Here is an 18,142-nt window from a genome sequence, read left to right as displayed (position 1 = left end):
TATCGTTGAAGAGTGTGCAAAGCTTTAAGGAAAAGTTGGATAAATACAGATACAGAGTCGGGACCACACGAGCCTAAGCCCAGGCCCTGTAATACTGCAACTAGGTAAATACACACACATACATCATAGAGGTTGTGGGTGATTCTGTGAGTAGTTCTATAAGCCTAGTGATAGTTTGACAAGGGTTCTAAACCATGAATGTGAAAAAACACTCATGAGAACCCAACTTATCTCCTTTGTGGCCTTTGGAAATGTTTGATGCGAGAGTCGAAAGTGTCTGAAAATACGGACCTTACATTCAAACACACTCAGGCTCCTGGGCTTGTGCTTCCCTTATTTTATCTTACTGAAATTTATTCCCCTAGTGAGAAATTGAAGGAATAATGGTTTGAAAATGTTTACTTCTGTACTTATAAAAAAAAAGAAAATGAAAAAATAATCCTAGTAGCAACTAGCAACCATTAGAGCCCTGCACCAGAGATAAAGCAAGCACCACCATCAGGCCATTACCAGCTGCTCCTCCAGCTTGCCGGTGCCGAGGTACAGCGAGGAGATGCTGATCCTCTCCTTGGCTCCCCTGGCTTTGTCCAGCAGCTCCTGGTAGAACTCCCTCGGGTCAACAATCACCCGCACCTGATAACAAAAAATAGGTTAATGGATTAAAAGGTTGACGTACACGTCCAAAACAACAAAAATGTCAATTAATGAACACACAAAACCGAAAAGATGTATAAAATCATAAGCAATACTAAGAAGCTAATAGGCCTATCTAAATTAAAATGCTAAGGTTACCAAAAAATGCATGTATCTGAAGAATAATTAATATATTCATCTAAAAATATATTATACATGAAAAGGGATATACAGTGGCCATCTGTCAGCCATTACCTTTGAGCCATTGATTGGAAACGCTGGGCAGTGTTGATACAGCCAGTGGAAGCTCTGTGGCAGGAGGTGGGTGAGCGGCGCTGGCCCAGGGGAGGATGGAGCAGGCGGGGAAGACATGGGGAGGGGGGCTGGTGCTGCCGCTGCTGATGTTACTGTCGTTACTGCTGCTGCTGTTGTCGATGCTACGTGCTGCCACCTCAGAAAGCCCAGTGTGTGCATAACCCGAGGCAGCACAGACCGCCTGGAAGGAACAAATAGAGTAAGTGCGGTGCTGCTGTAATCAAGTTGAAGATGCCTGGCTGATGCTTCTTCCCTGGCGCAGAGATCAACCCAAACAATTGATGTGGACGGTGCCAGTCAGCACTATGAATAAGTCTGGGTAATTACCGCAGGCCTATCAAACTAGACCAACGAGACCAAAACCTCCCTTGCTTTCCCTTCCCTAACCTTACCCACACTACCCTTCCCTTTCCTTGTCTAACCTTACCATACCTTACCTATGCTTACCTTACCTAAACTAACCTACCCTTCTTTGCCTTACCATACCTACCCTTCCTTTCCCTTACTATACCTATCCTTCCCTTCCTTTCCTTTCCCTCTTCTCCCCTTCCCTTCCCTCTCCTTCCCTTTCCCTCTCCCTCCCTTCCCTTCCCTTCCCTTCCATTACATAACCTTGTCCACCGAGACACACCACGCCCCTTCACAATACCAAATCACCGCAGTAACAAACTCCTACACATAAAAGACAATGATAATATGTAATTTAGGTCCAATATTCCCCTTCCCACTCACCCAAGTCCATAGTGTCTCGTCATGGGCGGCGGAATAGGGGCATTTAGGTGAATTTTGACTCCCTCCTCACCGGGTAAACACTGATGATGACGATGATGGTGGTGAGGCGTAGCAACGGGACACTATTACGTCATGAGAGAGAGAGAGAGAGAGAGAGAGAGAGAGAGAGAGAGAGAGAGAGAGAGAGAGAGAGAGAGCGTAATCTAAAACAAAAAAAAGGAAGATAAAGAAAAAAAATGACTGTTCTAACCTCTCCTACTCTAATGCAAGACAGTCTAAATTTACCTTACCTATCGATCCTTACCTTAATCTTCCCTTTAATTCCTTCCCTTACGATGCCTTCCCTTCCCTTCCCTACCCTTCCCTTCCCTTCCTTTCCATTCCCTTCCATTCCCTACCCTTCCATTCCTTCCCTTCCATTTCCTTTCCTACCCTTCCCTTTCCTTTCCTTCCCTTCCCCCCCTTTCCTTCCCTCCCCTTCCCTTCCCTTCCATTCCCTCCCCTTTCATTTCACTTCCTTCCCTTAATTTCCCTAATCTACCGCATTGGGTTCTATTCTAAAACGATTCCGTACTCAAATTCAAGTCTCTCTCTCTCTCTCTCTCTCTCTCTCTCTCTCTCTCTCTCTCTCTCTCTCTCTCTCTCTCTCTCTCTTTCCAAAAAAAAAAAAAAAACGGACCAAACGAGGCTTCACACGGCCGTCCATACTAAACGAGAATTAAAGCTTTTTTTCTTCTCTTTTTATCCTCATGTCACTTTTTTATTTCCTCACCAGTTCGCTCAGAGACGGGAACAAAAAATAATGGGCGGACAAAAGTAGTCTCACTCACCTGCCCGAACCACCCAATTAGCTCGTCAAGGTAATTTACGGGTTGTTAAAGATAGACGACTAATTTTGTGGTGGTGGTGGAGGAGGAAACATGGAAACATGGAAATGCAGGCAACAGAAAGCCTATTGGCTTGGGTGATTGGGTGATTTAATCTCCTCGACCGCCACTTGGGGCTTGGTGAGCAGATGAAAGCACCTCGATATTGAGGAGCAGATGGAAGCCCCTCGTTATTCAGTTTACTCCCGACGCAGCGAAATGACGGTCGATTCTATATTTGAAGGAGTTGATGGTATTCGCATTTACTACTTCTGAGGGAAGATTGTTCCAGTGGCGGATGACTCGGTTTGAAAAGAAACTCCTTCCAATGTCTGTGTTACATCGACTCGACTGAATGGGAAAACCGTTATTTCTAGTTCTTGAGTTGGTTTGCAGTTCAAAGAATTTGGAGTAATCGACGTTACTGAACTTTTTTAGATACTTGAAGACTTGAATCATATCCCCTCGTAGGCGTCTTTTCTCCAATGTAAAGAGATTGAGTCGCTTGAGTCGTTCCTCGTACGGTTGAGCCCTGAAGGTTGGAATCATCTTTGTGGCGCGTCGTTGAATCCTCTCCAGTAAAGCAATGTCCTTTCTGTAATTGGAAGACCAGAACCGCTGCATACTCGAGGTGCGGTCTTACCATGGAATTATACAAAGATAGCATCACGTCTGGTGTTTTACACTCGAAGTTCCTCGCTATGAACCCGAGCATAGTGTTGGCCTTGTTGTATGCTTTTTTACAGTGATTCGCGTGTTTCAGGTCACTGCTGATAGTGACTCCAAGATCCTTTTCCTCCTGCATCGCTTGCAGAGGTCTCCCATTCATGATGTATATGTGGTTACTATTTTGGGACCCAATGTGCATGACTTTGCATTTGTCAACATTAAAAGACATTTGCCATTTTTTCGACCATTCGATAATGTGATTGAGGTCTTTCTGAATGATTTCGCAGTCGGTCTTTGTGAGGGCATCTCCACCCACCTTGGTGTCATCTGCAAATTTCGATATTGTGGATTTCAGTCCTGATTCTAGGTCATTGATATATATGATAAAGAGGATGGGTCCCAGCACTGACCCTTGAGGCACTCCACTAGTGACTGGTAGCCAATCGGAAGGCTGTCCGTTGAGTAGTACTCGTTGTTTTCTGTCGGTGAGCCAATCTCTTATCCACGCGAGATTGGCTCACCGACAGAAAACAACGAGTACTACTCAACGGACAGCCTTCCAATTGGCTACCAGTCACTAGTGGAGTGCCTCAAGGGTCAGTGCTGGGAGGAGGAGGAGGAGGAGGAGGAAAGAGGAGGAGGAAGAAAAATGAAGAAATAAGAGGAAGGAAAAAAGGGGAGGAAGAAAGAGAAAAAGAAGGAGGAGAAAGAATGGGGAGGACAAAGAAAGAGAAGGAAAATAGAGAAGCAGAAAGAGGAGGAGGAAGAAAACGAAGAAAGAGGAGGAAGAGGAAGAAGAAAAAGAAGAGGAAGAAGAGAAAAGAAGAAATCTGGATGATGAAAGAGGATAAGAGCATAAGGAATGGACACTAACTTATACAACTACTACTACTAAGCCACATTCTACTTACTATTAATGAAGTCTTAGGTATCAGTAAGAAGCACGCACACACACTCCCCCCCTGTCACATCCTGAGGGGCACTGAATCCGAGCACCAACTCCACTTCTTTATATACGTGAACTTCGAACTTGAGTTGATCTTGAATCGATCTTGAGTTGATCTTGAGTTGATCTTGAGTTGATCTTGAGTCGATTTTGAGTTGATCTTGAGTCTCGTATCTTTAGTGTTGTTATTCCGAATATCTCTTGTTTCTTCACTCTTTCTTCTCTTCTGTCTTCCTTCTCCTCCTCCTCCTCTCTTCGATTCTCCTCTTCCTCCTTCGTCTCATTACAGGGTTAAGTCTGGAAAAGAAAATGGAATGAGGTTTGATCCGAAGCTTCGACTCAGGGAAAATGAAGCTTCACTTAGACGGCTTCATCTCATCTCTCCTCTCTCTTTACCTTTCCTTCTTCCTCTTCCTCCTTCTCCTCCTCCTCCTCCTCTTCTATTCATACATGCCTCCTCCTCTCCACAACTGATCTCCTTCACTACTCCTCCTCCTCCTCCTCCTCCTCCTTCACTGTCTTTACCTCCCTCCTCCTCCTCCTCCTCCTCAAGGTCATATTTCTCATGGGATTTGTGAGGAAACTTGAGGCAGGAGGCGGAGGTAAGTTTTGACCTCAACTGCCCTCTCCTTCCTCCTTTTTCCTCCTCCTCCTCCTCCTCCTCCTCCTCCTCTTCCTCGTCATCTGTCTTCTTCTTCTCTTTCTCTTCAAGTGCTCAGTTTCTTTATTTTTCTTTACACCCTGATCTCTCTCTCTCTCTCTCTCTCTCTCTCTCTCTCTCTCTCTCTCTCTCTCTCTCTCTCTCTCTCTCTCTCTCTCTCTCTCTCTCTCTCTCTCTCTCTCTCTCTCTCTCTCCCCTCCTTCTCCTCCTCCTCCTCCTCCTCCTCCTCCTCCTCCTCCTCCTCTTCTTCTTCCTCCAGCAGTTTCTCGTTCCCTGGCCCCTCCTTCCTTTCTTCCTTGTCCTCATCTTGCAGACCTCCTCCTCCTCCTCCTCCTCCTCCTTCTTGCCTTCAGCTATAAAATGCAAATCCCTACTAATCCTCTTGACCTCTTGTGACCTAACCCGACCTAAAATGACCTCGCCCCCCCCTCCCCCCCTTCCTCCTCCCCCCCCTTAATGCAACTTGACCTCTCCTGCTTTCCTCTTAACCTCAAATTTAGACGCCAGAGGGCAGCAAAAGGAGGAGGAGGAGGAGGAGGAGGAGGAGGAGGTTAAGGACGGAAAGTTTGTGTTATTGCTTTTGTTGTTGTTGTTATTATTATTATTATTATTATTATTATTATTATTATTATTATTATTATCATTATTATTACTTATTATCATTACTATCGTTATTATCTTGCTTTTTCTTGTTTGCCGAGAGAGAGAGAGAGAGAGAGGAAGGGGACGCTGAGTGTGACATCCAATCCTTCCTTATTTTACTCTCTCTCTCTCTCTCTCTCTCTCTCTCTCTCTCTCTCTCTCTCTCTCTCTCTCTCTCTCTCTCTCTCAAATACCGGATAACGAAAAACTTCAAAGAATCAAGAATGACAAGAACTAAGCAGGAGGAGGAGGAGGAGGAGGAGGAGGAGGGGGAGGAGCAGGAGGAGGAGTTTGGAAAGAAGCCAGAATCGTCCAGAATAAACTATTGATGTTGGGTACTTGGAAGGGAGGGGGAGAGGGAGGGAAGAAAGATGGGAAGAGGCAAGGAAGGAAGAGGAGGAAGAAGAAGGAAAGGAGAAGAAGATAGGAATTACACGGAAGGAATGGAATAGGACAGTGCAGTTAGGTCGGTTCTCTCTCTCTCTCTCTCTCTCTCTCTCTCTCTCTCTCTCTCTCTCTCTCTCTCTCTCTCTCTCTCTCTCTCTCTCTCTCACTTAATTAGTCTCACCTTTAGCGCACCTGGAGGGAGAGAGAAGCACCTAATTAGCCAGCAAGTCTATAGGTAGGAAGCTAATCTCTCTCTCTCTCTCTCTCTCTCTCTCTCTCTCTCTCTCTCTCTCTCTCTCTCTCTCTCTCTCTCTCTCTCTCTCTCTCTCTCTCTCTCTCTAACGCCATCTGTCGTGACTCTGGAAAAGGTGAAGGGGGGAGGGGGGACGGGGGAGAGATGAATGACACTGGAGAGAGAGAGGGAGGAAAGGGGAGGGAAAGGGGGAAGGAAAGGGGGAGAGAAAGGGGAGGGAAGGGGGAGGGAAGGGGGAGGATATGAGTAAGTGCAGGAATGAATATGTTTGTGTGTGTGTGTGTGTGTGTGTGTGTGTGTGTGTGTGTGTGTGTAATGAAAGGACAGGAGGAGACAGGAGGAGGACGTAAAGGAAGAGAGGAGGAGGAGGAGGAGGGGAAGAAGGAGGAGGAGGAGGATGTTGCACCTCTAACAGAACTGGTTTACTTGAGGAGGAAGGGAGGAGAGAAGGAAGAGGAGGAGGAGGAGGAGAAGGAGGAGGAGGAGAGAACAGAAGGGAGAAGAGTGCCTTGAGGTATGGGTCAGTATGCCGCTGGGCCCTCATCTCCACCTCCTCCACATCCTCCTCCACCTCCTCTTCCACCACCACCACCTTGACCCCTGCGCGAGAGGTGGTGACCAGTCTTCCCTGCGCCTCCATCGCATCACAACCACTGCAACACCACCATCACCACCACCACCATCATCACCACTGCCACGCGTGTTAGCAGAAAAGGTATACTACTACAACTACTACTACTACTACTACTACTACTATTACTACTACTACTACTACTGCTACTACTATTACAACTATGGCAATAACAATATCAATAACAATAACAGCGATTTAAGAGCTCTCTCCTCCTCCTCCTCTTCCTCTTTATTTCCTGTTCCTACTTGTCTCTCTTTCCTCTTACTGTTCATTCTCCTCTTTATTTTCCTTTTCCTACTTTTCCTCTTTCCTCTTTCTGCTCATTCTCCTCATTATTTCCTCTTCCTACTTGCCTCTCCTCTTTCCTCTTTCTGTTCATCTTCCTCTTTATTTTCCTCTTCCTACTTGTTCCTCTTTCCTCTTTCTGTTCATCCTCCTCTTTATTTCCTCTTCCTACTTTTCCTCTTTCCTCTTACTGTTCATTTTCCTCTTTATTTTCTCTTCCTACTTGTCTCTCTTTCCTCTTTCTGCTCATCCTCCTCTTTATATTCTCCTCTTCGTTGTTTTCTCCACTTTCTAATCCTTTACTACTACTACTACTACTACTACTACTACTACTGCTGCTGCTGCTACTATGGAAAAGAAGATAATCAAGTGTTAATATGACCTTGAAACTAAAAAAAGAGAAAGGTCAACGCATGGCAACAAAAAAAAAAGAAAGTTGTGTGTGTGTGTGTGTGTGTGTGTGTGTGTGTGTGTGTGTGTGTGTGTGTGTGTGTGTGTGTGTGTGTGTGTGTGTGTTCGCCCTGGGCCAGGAAAGTTGACAGCGAAAACTAGGAAAAAATCTACACCAAAACAGGTTATAACATACAGCCTATTGACTTACTAACGGTGCCGCCTGTCTCACTAACCCGGCCTGTTTACCGCTAACTGTCCACCCTCCCACCCACCCACCCCACGACCGCTACTAATATGTTCACGCTAACGCCGGGAGTTAGCCACGCCCCCTTTCTCTAATAACTGTATCTCATTGGCTATTCCACAAGCTAGCCACGCCCTCTCTTTATCTAAGGCTGTAGGTAAGGGTGAATGCTTTGAAATACCACTAATACCCCATTCAAGCCAACTGCGAAGATAAGCTCCTCCCCCTTTTCCTAATTCTCATATCTCATTGGCTATTCCACAAGCTAGCCACTCCCTCTCTTCTTCTCAAGCTTAAGGTAACAGTGAAAGCTTTGAAATACCACTATTACCGTATCATGTTAACTGCGAAGATAAACTCCTCCCCTTTTTCATAATAACTGCATACCATTGGCTAATCCACTAGGTACCCACGCCCCATATAATCTCAAGCTAAAGATGATTGGAGAGAGGAGAATGAGAGAGGAATGAGAAACGGAGGAGAGGAAAGCAAGAAAGTGAGAAATGGGAGGGAGAAGAGAAGATAAAGAGAAGGAAGAAAGGGAGGGAAGGAAACCGAGAAAGTGAGAAATGAAGAAGGGAGAAGAGGAGATGAAGAGAAGGGAGAAAGGGAGGGAAGGAAACCGAGAAAGTGAGAAATGAAGAAGGGAGAAGAGGAGATGAAGAGAAGGGAGAAAGGGAGGGAAGGAAACCGAGAAAGTAAGAAATGAAGAAGGGAGAAGAGGAGATGAAGAGAAGGAGAAAGGGAGGAAGGAAACCGAGAAAGTGAGAAATGAAGAAGGAAGAGGAGATAAAGAGAAGGAAGAAAGGGAGGGAAGGAAACCGAGAAAGTGAGAAATGAAGAAGGGAGAAGAGGAGATGAAGAGAAGGGAGAAAGGGAGGGAAGGAAACCAAGGAAGTGAGAAAAGAGGGAGTTAGAGAGGGAGATGAAGAAAAGGAAGGAGTGAAAGAGTAAGGAAACGAAAGGAAAGGAAGGGAAAAGTATAGTGTATGAGACAAGGAGAAAAGGAAAATAAGAGAAGGAAGAAATGAGAGAGGAAGAAAACGAGAAGAAAAAGAATGGAAGAGTATAGCATATAGAGGTCTAGGAATTGGCATCGGAGTACAGTGTTAAGAATGGACCACTGCAAAGACTCCACCCTCTCCCAGAATCCTCCCCGGGCAGACTGCAGGGAAGGGAAGAGACGGGGAAGGGAAAGCAAAAGGAGGAGGAGCAGGCGCCTGTATATTGCGTGTGGCAGATATGGAAATTTTCAGGGGAAGGAGAATGTTTGCGTAGGACAGAAATGGATACTAGGCAAAATGGAGTGAATGAAGGTGTGTGTATGTGTGTATGAGGGGGAGGAGGGGGGGGAGGCGAAGATATGGAGAGAAAGAAGATAGGAAGGAGAGAAAATGAAGGTATGTGTGTATGAGAGAGGGGGGGTAGGGGAAAATATGGAGAGAAAGAAGATGGGAAGGAGAGAAATTTTTTTAATGAAGGTGTGTGTGTGTGTGTGTGTGTGTGTGTGTGTGTGTGTGTGTGTGTGTGTGTGTGTGTGTGTGTGTGTGTGTGTGTGTGTGTGTGTGTGTGTGTGTGAGGAGAGAAAGAAGAAAGGGAGGTGAGAAAAGGAAGTAGATGGAGAGAGAGACACACACAGAAGAAGGAACAGAAAGAGATGGATGAGGAAGAAGATAAAAGAGAAGAGGAGGAGGAGGAGGAGGAGGAGGAAGAGAGAGCCCAGTGGTAAGGAAACAAACAAAGATGCAGAGAAAAAGGAAGGAAGGAAGGAAGGAAGGAAGGAGAGAGAGAGAGAGAGAGAGAGAGAGAGAGAGGAAGGAAAAATAGACATATGCGACGTCAAGCGGGAACAGAAAAAGAGAAACAGGAGGAGGAGGAGGAGGAGGAGGAGGAGGGGAATTCCCGCTTAACGAGGGAAAGCAGGACATTGTTGTGAAAAAAAAAAAAGAATAATAGAAAAAAAAAGTAGGCGGTTTAGAACTAGTCTCTCTCTCTCTCTCTCTCTCTCTCTCTCTCTCTCTCTCTCTCTCTCTCTCTCTCTCTCTCTCTCTCTCTCTCTCTCTCTCTCTCTCTCTCTCACCTTTAATCAACACTATTTTACCTTCAAATTATGAGCGAAAACGCCAATTTGTGCCATAATATTGCTTTTGAGAGAGAGAGAGAGAGAGAGAGAGAGAGAGTCGTAAAATCCGTATATATGCAAACATTGTAACATAAACAATTTTTCCTCCAATACTCTCTTTGTTTACCGTGAGAGAGGGAGAGAGGAGGAGGAGGAGGAGGAGGAGGAGGAGGTATGCGAGAGTAAACAGGAAAAATGAGAGGTATGCACAGATATAGGAGGAGGAGGAGGAGAGAGGAGAGGAGGTAGTGAGAGAGAAAGAGGAGGAAAAGATGAGAATTCCAGGAGGGAAGAATGACAGAGGAAGGGAAAAAAGTGAGAGAGGGAGAGGAAAGGGAAAAAGAGAGGAAGGAGAGGAGAGGAGAGGAAGGGAGGAAAGAGAGGAGAAGGAAATAGATAAATGACAGGGAGAAAAGGAGAGGAAAAGAAGGAAGGGAAGAAGAGGGAGGAAAGGAAAGGACGAAAGAAAAGGATATGAAAAGAAGGAGCAAGTGAGAGAGGAAAGGAAGGAAGGGAAGAGAAAGGGAAGAAAGGAAGGAAAGGGAGGAAAGAAGAAAGGGAGGAAGGGAGGAAAGTAAGAATGGGAAAAGAAGGAGAAGAAAGGGAAGAGAAGAAGGAGGCGAAGAGATGAGAGAAGAGAAGAGAAGAAGAAAGAAGGATGAAGAAAAAAAGAGAGAATCGTAATGGAAAGAATGGAGGAAAGGGTCAGAGAGAGAGAGAGAGAGAGAGTTTCAGGACAAGATAAGGGAGAAGGGCGGGGTCAGGGTATGGTAGGGGGGGAGAGAGGGTCACCCCCCCCTAGCGTGACCTAAGGTGACCTAGTAATGGTTCAGCGGCCCCGTGAACCAGAAACACCTGTCTTGATTCACCTGGGCTGCGTCTCCTTCCCCTTCCCCTTCCCTTCCCTTCCCTTCCCTTCCCTTCCCTTCGCTTTCATTGCCTTGCCTTGCCTTGCCTTGCCTTGCCTTACCTTGCCTTCCCTTCCCTTCCCTTTCCATCGCTTTCCTTCTCTTCCCTTCGCATTCCTTTCCTTTCCTTTCCTTTCCTTCGCTTCGCTTTCCATCCCTTCGCTTTCCATCCCTTCCCTTCCCTTTCCTTTCCTTTCCTTTTCTTTTCTTTTCCTTTTTTTTTCTTCCCTTCCCTTTCCTTCCCTTCCCTTCCTTGCCTTTCCCTTCGTTTCTCTTTTCGTCTTTCCCTTTTTTCCTGTTCTCTTCCTTCCTTCATTCATTCGTCTGTCTCTTATCTTCCCTTTCCTTCCCTTCCCTTCCCTTCCCTTCCCTTCCCTTCTCTTCCCTTCCTCTCTCCCTTTCCTTCCCTTTCCTCCTTCGTTACTCATTTTCCTTGCATTCATCTTTCTTCCCTTCCCTTCCATTTCCTTTCCTTTTCTTTCCGTTCCCTTCCCCTCCTTTTCCTTCCCCTCTCTCCTTCTTCCTTTCCTCTTTCACCTTCCCTTCCTATCCCTAACCTTCCCCTCTCTTCTTTTTCCTTCCCTTCTCACGTGGTTTTTTTCCTTTTCTTTCCCCTTCTCTCCCCTTCCTTTCTCTCTCTCTTTCTCTCACCTGTCTTCATTTACCTGGACTGTTTCTTCCTTCCTTTATCTTTCCTTTCTTTATTCAAATTCTTCTCTACCCTCTCCTTCCCCTTCTTAATCTGCGCTTCCCCTCCTTCGTTCCCTTCCCTTCCCTTCCCTCCCCTTCCTTGTTTGACTTGTCCAGCGGGTTACGGGATTCCTGACCCCTCCCTCCCCTCCCTTCCCTTCCCTTCCCTCCCTTCGTAACCGCGCCCTGTCTCACCCTCTTTTCTCCTCTCTCTGTCTTTCTCTCCCTTCCTTATCTAGTTTCTCCCTGATTCAGTTAACTCTCTCTCTCTCTCTCTCTCTCTCTCTCTCTCTCTCTCTCTCTCTCTCTCTCTCTCTCTCTCTCTCTCTCTCTCTCTCTCTCTCTCTCCTTATCTTGTTTTCTTGCTCCTTTGTCTTCTCCTCTTTCCTCCATTCCCTCCTTTCTTTTCTCCTTCCTTCCTCCCTTCTTTCGTGCTCTCTCTCTCTCTCTCTCTCTCTCTCTCTCTCTCTCTCTCTCTCTCTCATTTGTTCCTCCTTCCCTCCCTCCTTCCCTCCTTTCCTCAGTGACCTTCTCCTCCCCTCCTTTGCATAAACTGGTCCTCCTCCTCCTCCTCCTCCTCCTCCTCCTCTCTCGCTCACTCATTCAGTAGCTTCCGCCTTGAGTGGACTGACTTCCCTTTCTGACTGACCAAGTAACTGACTGACTGACTGACTGACTGACTGACTGAAGGTTGGGGACGAAGATTCTTTCAATGTGGGTGTTTATTTGTTTTGATTTACTGTATTTGATTGACTGACTGACTGATTGACTGACTGATTGATTGAGTGATTGATTGACTGATTGACTGACTGACTGACTGACTGATTGACTGACTGATTGATTGATTGGCTGACTGACTGACTGACTGACTGACTGACTGATTGATTGAGTGATTGGCTGACTGACTGAGTGTCTGCCTTTCTTTCTTCACTGATATCATTTCGACTGACATGATTATTGACTAACTCACTAAACTGACTGACTAACTGACTGACTGACTGAGAGATTTACTGTCTTTCTTCTTTCATTTCTATCATTTTGACTAACATGACTAACTGACTGACCAACTGAATGAGTGAGTGAGTGACTGACTGACTGACTGACAATGAACGAATGAATGAATGAATGAATGAATGAATGAACTAACTACCTAACTGACTAACTTACCAACTAACTAACTAACTGACTGACTGACTGACTGACCTTCCCTGACAGACACAATGGGCGGGAAGTGGGCGGCAGCGACTCTCCTCGTGGCCGCCTTCACCACCCTCAACACCCGCGCCCTGGCCAGCCCCGTAGTCGCACCAGCAGCAGCCCCAGGAGCACCCCAGAGGGACACCGAAACCGCCCTAGAGGTACCCAGAAATGCCCAAGGGGAGGCGAACACTACCCTGGATGACCCGCAAAATAACCCCGAGGAGCCTGAAGGATTTTTGGGCCTACGAAACCCATTCAGAGGCCCAGATCTGACGGTGATGGACGCGTTTAGTGAACCCGTGACTGGGAATCCTTTCGACGGCCCGGGGGGAATCCTAGGCGGCGTAGCGTATTACCTACACCGCGCACAGATGATCATGCAAGCGCTCTACACCGACGAGCTGCTCCCCGATAAGCGCTGGATGCGTTGGCTTCACTATATAGAGGAGTTCGTGGCGGATGTACACCAAACCTCCTTGTGGGATGTCCTTTTCAAGATGATGACGAGGAGGAACACTGTATCGCAACTGAACAGCGCACAGACAGGTAGGTGGCTTTTGTGTTTTGTTTTGTTTTTGTTTGTTTAAGGCATAGGAAGTGTCTCAGGGCAAAACAGAAGTGTTAATGAGAGATGGAAACGCTGGTGATTACTGCCCATCTTCTTGTCTTTTGTTATTTTTTTGTTTTGTTTTTCTTAATGTTATTTTTTGTGGTTCTTCTTTTCTTTATGTGGTTCTTCTTTTCTTCATGTGGGTCTTCTTATCTTTTCTTTTCTTTATGTTATTCTTTTCTTTTGTTATTGTGTTTCTTCTTTTCTTTTCGTCGTTGTCTTTCTTCCTTTCTTTTCTATCATTCTTCTTTTCCATTATGTCATTCTTCTATTCTTCTTTTCTTTTCGTTATTTGATTCGTCTTTTCTTTTCTTTTATGTGATTCCTATTTTCTTTAACGTTATCCTTCTTTTCTTTTCTTAATGTGTTCTTTCTTGGTCTTTTCCTTTCCTATTTGTCTTCCCATCTTCTTCCTTTCCTCTCTTTTCCTCGTCTTCTCTTTTCTTTTATGTGATTCTTCTTTTTTCTTAATGTTATTCCTCTTTTCATTTCGTTATTCTTCTTTTCTTTGGTTATTTTGATCCTTTTTCCTAATGTTATCCTTCTTTTCTCATATGTGGCTCTTCTTTTCTCTTTTTAATATCACCCTTCTCTTCTTATCTTCTCTTAACCCGGTAGCAGCGACGGGCCAAATTTGTGGCTTTACCGTGTACCAGCGACGGGGGCCAAATTTTTGCCATGATATAACCCCCCAAAAAAGAGATGATGCATAAACTGATGACATATGCGTTGATATATATTATGAAATGGTTTGCGTGAGTGATGATTTTTTCTCATTTTTCTCGCTTAGAGGAACCTTTAAGAAACATGATCCCCGCAGCTACCGGGTCAATGCACTTCTTTCCTTTCCTCAACCCGACAGGTGACGTGAACGTGGAACTGACCCAGGTGGAAGTTGACCCCATCGGCAACTTGTTTTGGGCGGCGCTGTACGGCTTTCACGATTTCATTGACCTCCCGAATCTGTATGAGTTCTGGTCGCGGTTCCAGGCCATCAACAGCTACTTCGCCACCACGGAAATGCCTTCGACTACCAAGCACCCGCTGTCCATCTTCGCGGAGGACGACATCATGGAGGAATCGGTGGGAGAGGTCAAACTGCCTTCCGATGTGCTTTCTGTTCAGCCTTATGATCCCTATGTCGTCGGGGTCAACACTATGCTCTTCATGTTCTACTTCCATATTTTCTGTGAGTGTTTCTTGGTGTTGAGGGGAAGGAGGGGGTTGGGGGGGGGGAAGGGTAAGGGGTTGTGTTCAGCCTTATGATCCCTATGTCGTCGGAGTCAACACTATGCTCTTCATGTTCTACTTCCATATTTTCTGTGAGTGTTTCTTGGTGTTGAGGGGAAGGAGGGGGTTGGGGGGAGGGGTAAGGGGTTGTGTTCCATGTGTTGTATGGGCTTGAGTTCATATTTTGTTTTGTTTTTTTCATTTTCTTTTTCTTTTTTTTTTGTTGATTTTTCTTTTCTTTCCGTTTATGTGACTTCTTTCCTTTTTCTTTATCATCTTCTTCTTCTTCTTCTTCCTTTTCTTCTTCTCTTAATTACAATGACTTTTCTTTTCTTTTCTTTCCGTTTATGTGACTTCTTTTCTTTTTCTTTATCATCATCTTCTTCTTCTTTTTCCTCTTCTTTTTCTTCTCTTAATTACAATGACTTTTCTTTTCTTTCTTTCTTTTATTAATGTGATTTTTTTTTCTTCCTTTTCAGTCAAGAACTTCCTCTTCAACTCAGGCTTCGAGAACGGCTTCCTTCCTCCTCCTCCCTTCGGCGGCGGCGGCGGAGGAGGAGGCGGAGGAGGAGGTGGAGGAGGAGGAGGAGGTGGTGGAGGCGGAGGAGGAGGTGGAGGAGGTGGAGGAAGTGGAGAGGGAGATGACGCTGCTGACGATGGAGGAGGAGGAGGAGGAGGAGGAGGTGGAGGAGGAGGAGAAGAAGGAGGAGCAGGAGGAAGATCGAGTGAAGCAGCAGCACCGGCAGGAGGAGGAGGAGGAGGAGGAGGAGGAGGAGATTATTATGATGACTATGGAGATGACGGGGCCCTCCGAAGCTTAGACGGAGATGGAGGAGGAGGAGGAGGAGGAGGAGGAGGAGGAGGAGGAGGATCGGGTGAAGCAGCAGCAACGGCAGGAGGAGGAGGAGGAGGAGGAGGAGGAGGAGGAGGAGGAGGAGGAGGAGGAGGAGGAAGGAGCAACAGGAGGAGGAGGAGGAGGAGGAGGACATCAGGAGGACCAGGAGGAGGAGGAGGAGGAGGAGGAGGAGGAGGAGGAGGAGGAGGAGGAGGAGCAACAGGAGGAGGAGGAGGAGGAGGGTTTAGATCAGCAATAGGACCAGGAGGAGGAGGAGGAGGAGGAGGAGGAGGAGGAGGAGGAGGAGGAGGAGGAGCAGGAACCTCAGGAGAAGCAGCAGGAGGAGGAGGAGGAGGAGGAGGAGGAGGAGGAGGAGGAGGAGGAGGAGGAGGATCAGGGGAAACAGCAGCAGCAGCAGGAGGAGGAGGAGGAGGATCAGGAGAAGGAGGATCAGGTAAAGGAGGATCAGGAGAAGGAGGGTCAGGGGAGGGCATCGAGTTCGACTACTACACCTACAACTACTACTCCGACTACAACGGGAACGACTACAACTACAACGACTATTACTACGGCGGTCGTGACTTTGGCCGGAATGACAACCGAGCGTCGGGCAGCAACACTCACTTCAAGGTGGTGGCGGTGACCGACAACAACCACAATTCCTACCCTAGCCCCGACCAGCTGACCTACTACAATTTCCCTAATAGTGGTAGTGGTGGTAGTAGTGGTGATAACAAGTACTACCACAATTACTACAACCACCACCAACAACAACCATCCGGCCTGCAACCACCACCACCTGTATCATCACCTCATTACCACCAACATGGATTTTCACAGAGGGATGGTGAGGGTGAGGGCATTGCTGGTGATGGGAATGCTGAAGGCCCCTCCTCCTCCTCCTCCCCCTCCTCTTACTCTTCCTCTTCCTCCTCTCCGTTGATTTTTGCAGGAACCTTTGGACATGGCGTTGGAGGGGCTCAGGACGCCATTATCTTAGAAGGCACAGGATTAGTGAAGTAAAGGAAGAAAAAAGGAAGAAAAAAAGAGAAGGAAAGTATGATAAAAAAATAATTAGAAGCACAAAAGACAAGAAGAAGAAGAACGATGACATTTAATCTATCTATATTTTATCTATTTTTTTCTTTCTCTTATTCTTCCGTTTTCTAAGTTTCTGTATTTCCTATTTTTTTCAGTGTTTTTCCTATCTCCCTCTTTCTTTGTTTTCCTGTTTTCTTTCCATTTCACACTTTCTCTTCTCTCTCTCTCTCTCTCTCTCTCTCTCTCTCTCTCTCTCTCTCTCTCTCTCTCTCTCTCTCTCTCTCTCTCTCTCTCTCTCTCTCTCTCTCTCTCTCTCTCTCTCTCTCTCTCTCTCTCTCTCTTATCAACCCCCTTTCACGTCATCTCTCCATCGCTTTTCCTCTCATTAATCACACTCTCCGTTATCCTCTCTTTCTTCATTTATCATCGTCTTCCTCTTCCTCCTCTTTGTCACCATTCCTCCTCTTCATCACTTCACTGCCATTTCTCTCTTCTTTTTTTTTTTTTACCTCATTTTCGTCTCTTCTCAAAACATCGTATATTCATCTCTTTCTCTATTTCTTTCACGTATTTCAACTTGGTATTCAATCTCTTTTTTTTTATTTGTTTAACTCTGTTTCAGTCCCTTTTAACTATATTGGTCTTTTTTTTCTCTACGTTTTCATCATTTTATTCAGTCTTTTTTTTCAACTTTTATTTTAACCCCTTTTTCCTATGTTTCTCTTTCTCTAGCTTTCTAATTACCTAATCAACTTTTTCTTTCAATTCATCTCCTTAAATATTAATGGATTTTTTTTTGCATTTCATATTTCGTAACTCATTTTAATCTCTTTTACCGTATGTTATTTTTTTCTCGAGTTTCTTTTCTCTATTCAACTCTTCCTTCAATTCCTCTCTTCCGTATTCGTCTCCCTTCCATCCCCTGTTTAACTCTTTCAATTATCTTTTTTCTACTTTCCAACCCTTTTTTTACTTATATTGCTTTTTCTCTAGTTTCTTTTACCTCCTCTACTCTTTCTTTCAACTCCTCTTTCTTATTTAACTCTCCCCTCAACTCTTTCTTTCAATTATCTTTTTCTCCTTTTCAACCCTTTTTACTTATATTACTTTTCCTCTAATTTCTTTTACCTCCTTTACTCTTTCTTTCAACTCCTCTTTCTTATTTAACTCACCCCTCAACTCTTTTTTTCAATCCTCTTTCATCGTGTCCCTCCCCTTAATGGCAGTTGACGCGGGAAAGGCGCTGGAAGTGGTTTAACTCGGCTTAAGCGCTGCGACCTAAGTGTTGCAAGATTATCCTCCAGACTTATTTATGCATTATTTATATCACGACTTATTTATTAACGAGATCTGTCACGGCTACTTCCTCCCCCTCCCTCTCTCTCTCTCTCTCCCTCTCTCGCCCTTTCTCTCTCTCTTTCGCGTTCCAGTGAAAAAATGTGAAATATGTGGAAGTTTTTTGTTTGTTTTTTTCGTCTCCGTTTCGTTTCGTTGCTGTTTTTATTTTTCCTTATTTTTTTTTTTGCTTTTTATTTTCCATTTCCTTCGGTACTTTTCCAAACGCCATTATTTATTGGAAGTTTCTCGCTTTTCTTGTGGAGTTTAATGGCTCCGTCCCTTCAGTTCCTTCGCCCTGTTTCCTGACGATATCTTTTTTATTTTCTATTTTTGCTTCCTTGGTAGTCCCTGGTGGTCAGTCCCAGCTCGTTATGGCGCAGGCAAGTTTTTAATAATGGCGCCATCTTGCTTGGCTTATGCTGTCCCCCGGAGCTCATCTTTGATCCTCTTGATTAGAGAGAATGTAGAATCCGGGATGATAGAAACTCTTTTGCGTTCCATCAACAGT

At 45.4% G+C, this 18,142-nt stretch overlaps 2 protein-coding genes across 3 annotated transcripts in view; one reads left to right on the top strand and one right to left on the bottom strand.

Moving 5' to 3' along the window:
• Positions 1–18,142, bottom strand: part of LOC126985532 (CDP-diacylglycerol--glycerol-3-phosphate 3-phosphatidyltransferase, mitochondrial-like) — a 51,491-nt gene that overhangs the window by 4,309 nt on the left and 29,040 nt on the right. The window contains exons 2-4 of one of the 2 annotated variants that reach the window (XM_050840572.1): positions 4,127–4,458; positions 889–1,129; positions 511–633 (exon numbers count right to left, since the gene is read on the bottom strand). In XM_050840572.1, the coding sequence (XP_050696529.1) occupies positions 511–633; positions 889–1,107 (342 nt within the window). In that variant the 5' untranslated portion in view covers positions 1,108–1,129; positions 4,127–4,458. Of the gene's footprint in view, positions 1–510; positions 634–888; positions 1,130–1,680; positions 1,814–4,126; positions 4,459–18,142 lie in introns of those variants that run through there. The other variant, XM_050840570.1, reaches the window with a different exon arrangement.
• Positions 6,604–18,142, top strand: part of LOC126985192 (peroxidase-like protein 2) — a 21,178-nt gene continuing 9,639 nt past the window's right edge. Inside the window, exons 1-4 of the mRNA XM_050839748.1 lie at positions 6,604–6,819; positions 12,596–13,126; positions 14,053–14,379; positions 14,900–15,225. Of these exons, the coding sequence (XP_050695705.1) occupies positions 12,601–13,126; positions 14,053–14,379; positions 14,900–15,225 (1,179 nt within the window). The 5' untranslated portion in view covers positions 6,604–6,819; positions 12,596–12,600. The remainder of the gene's footprint in view (positions 6,820–12,595; positions 13,127–14,052; positions 14,380–14,899; positions 15,226–18,142) is intronic.

The sequence above is a fragment of the Eriocheir sinensis genome, chromosome 59, assembly GCF_024679095.1.
Source record: "Eriocheir sinensis breed Jianghai 21 chromosome 59, ASM2467909v1, whole genome shotgun sequence".
NCBI lineage: Eukaryota > Metazoa > Arthropoda > Malacostraca > Decapoda > Varunidae > Eriocheir > Eriocheir sinensis.
The sequence above is the reverse complement of the archived record's forward strand: the minus strand, read 5'-3'. Positions and strand labels throughout refer to the sequence as shown.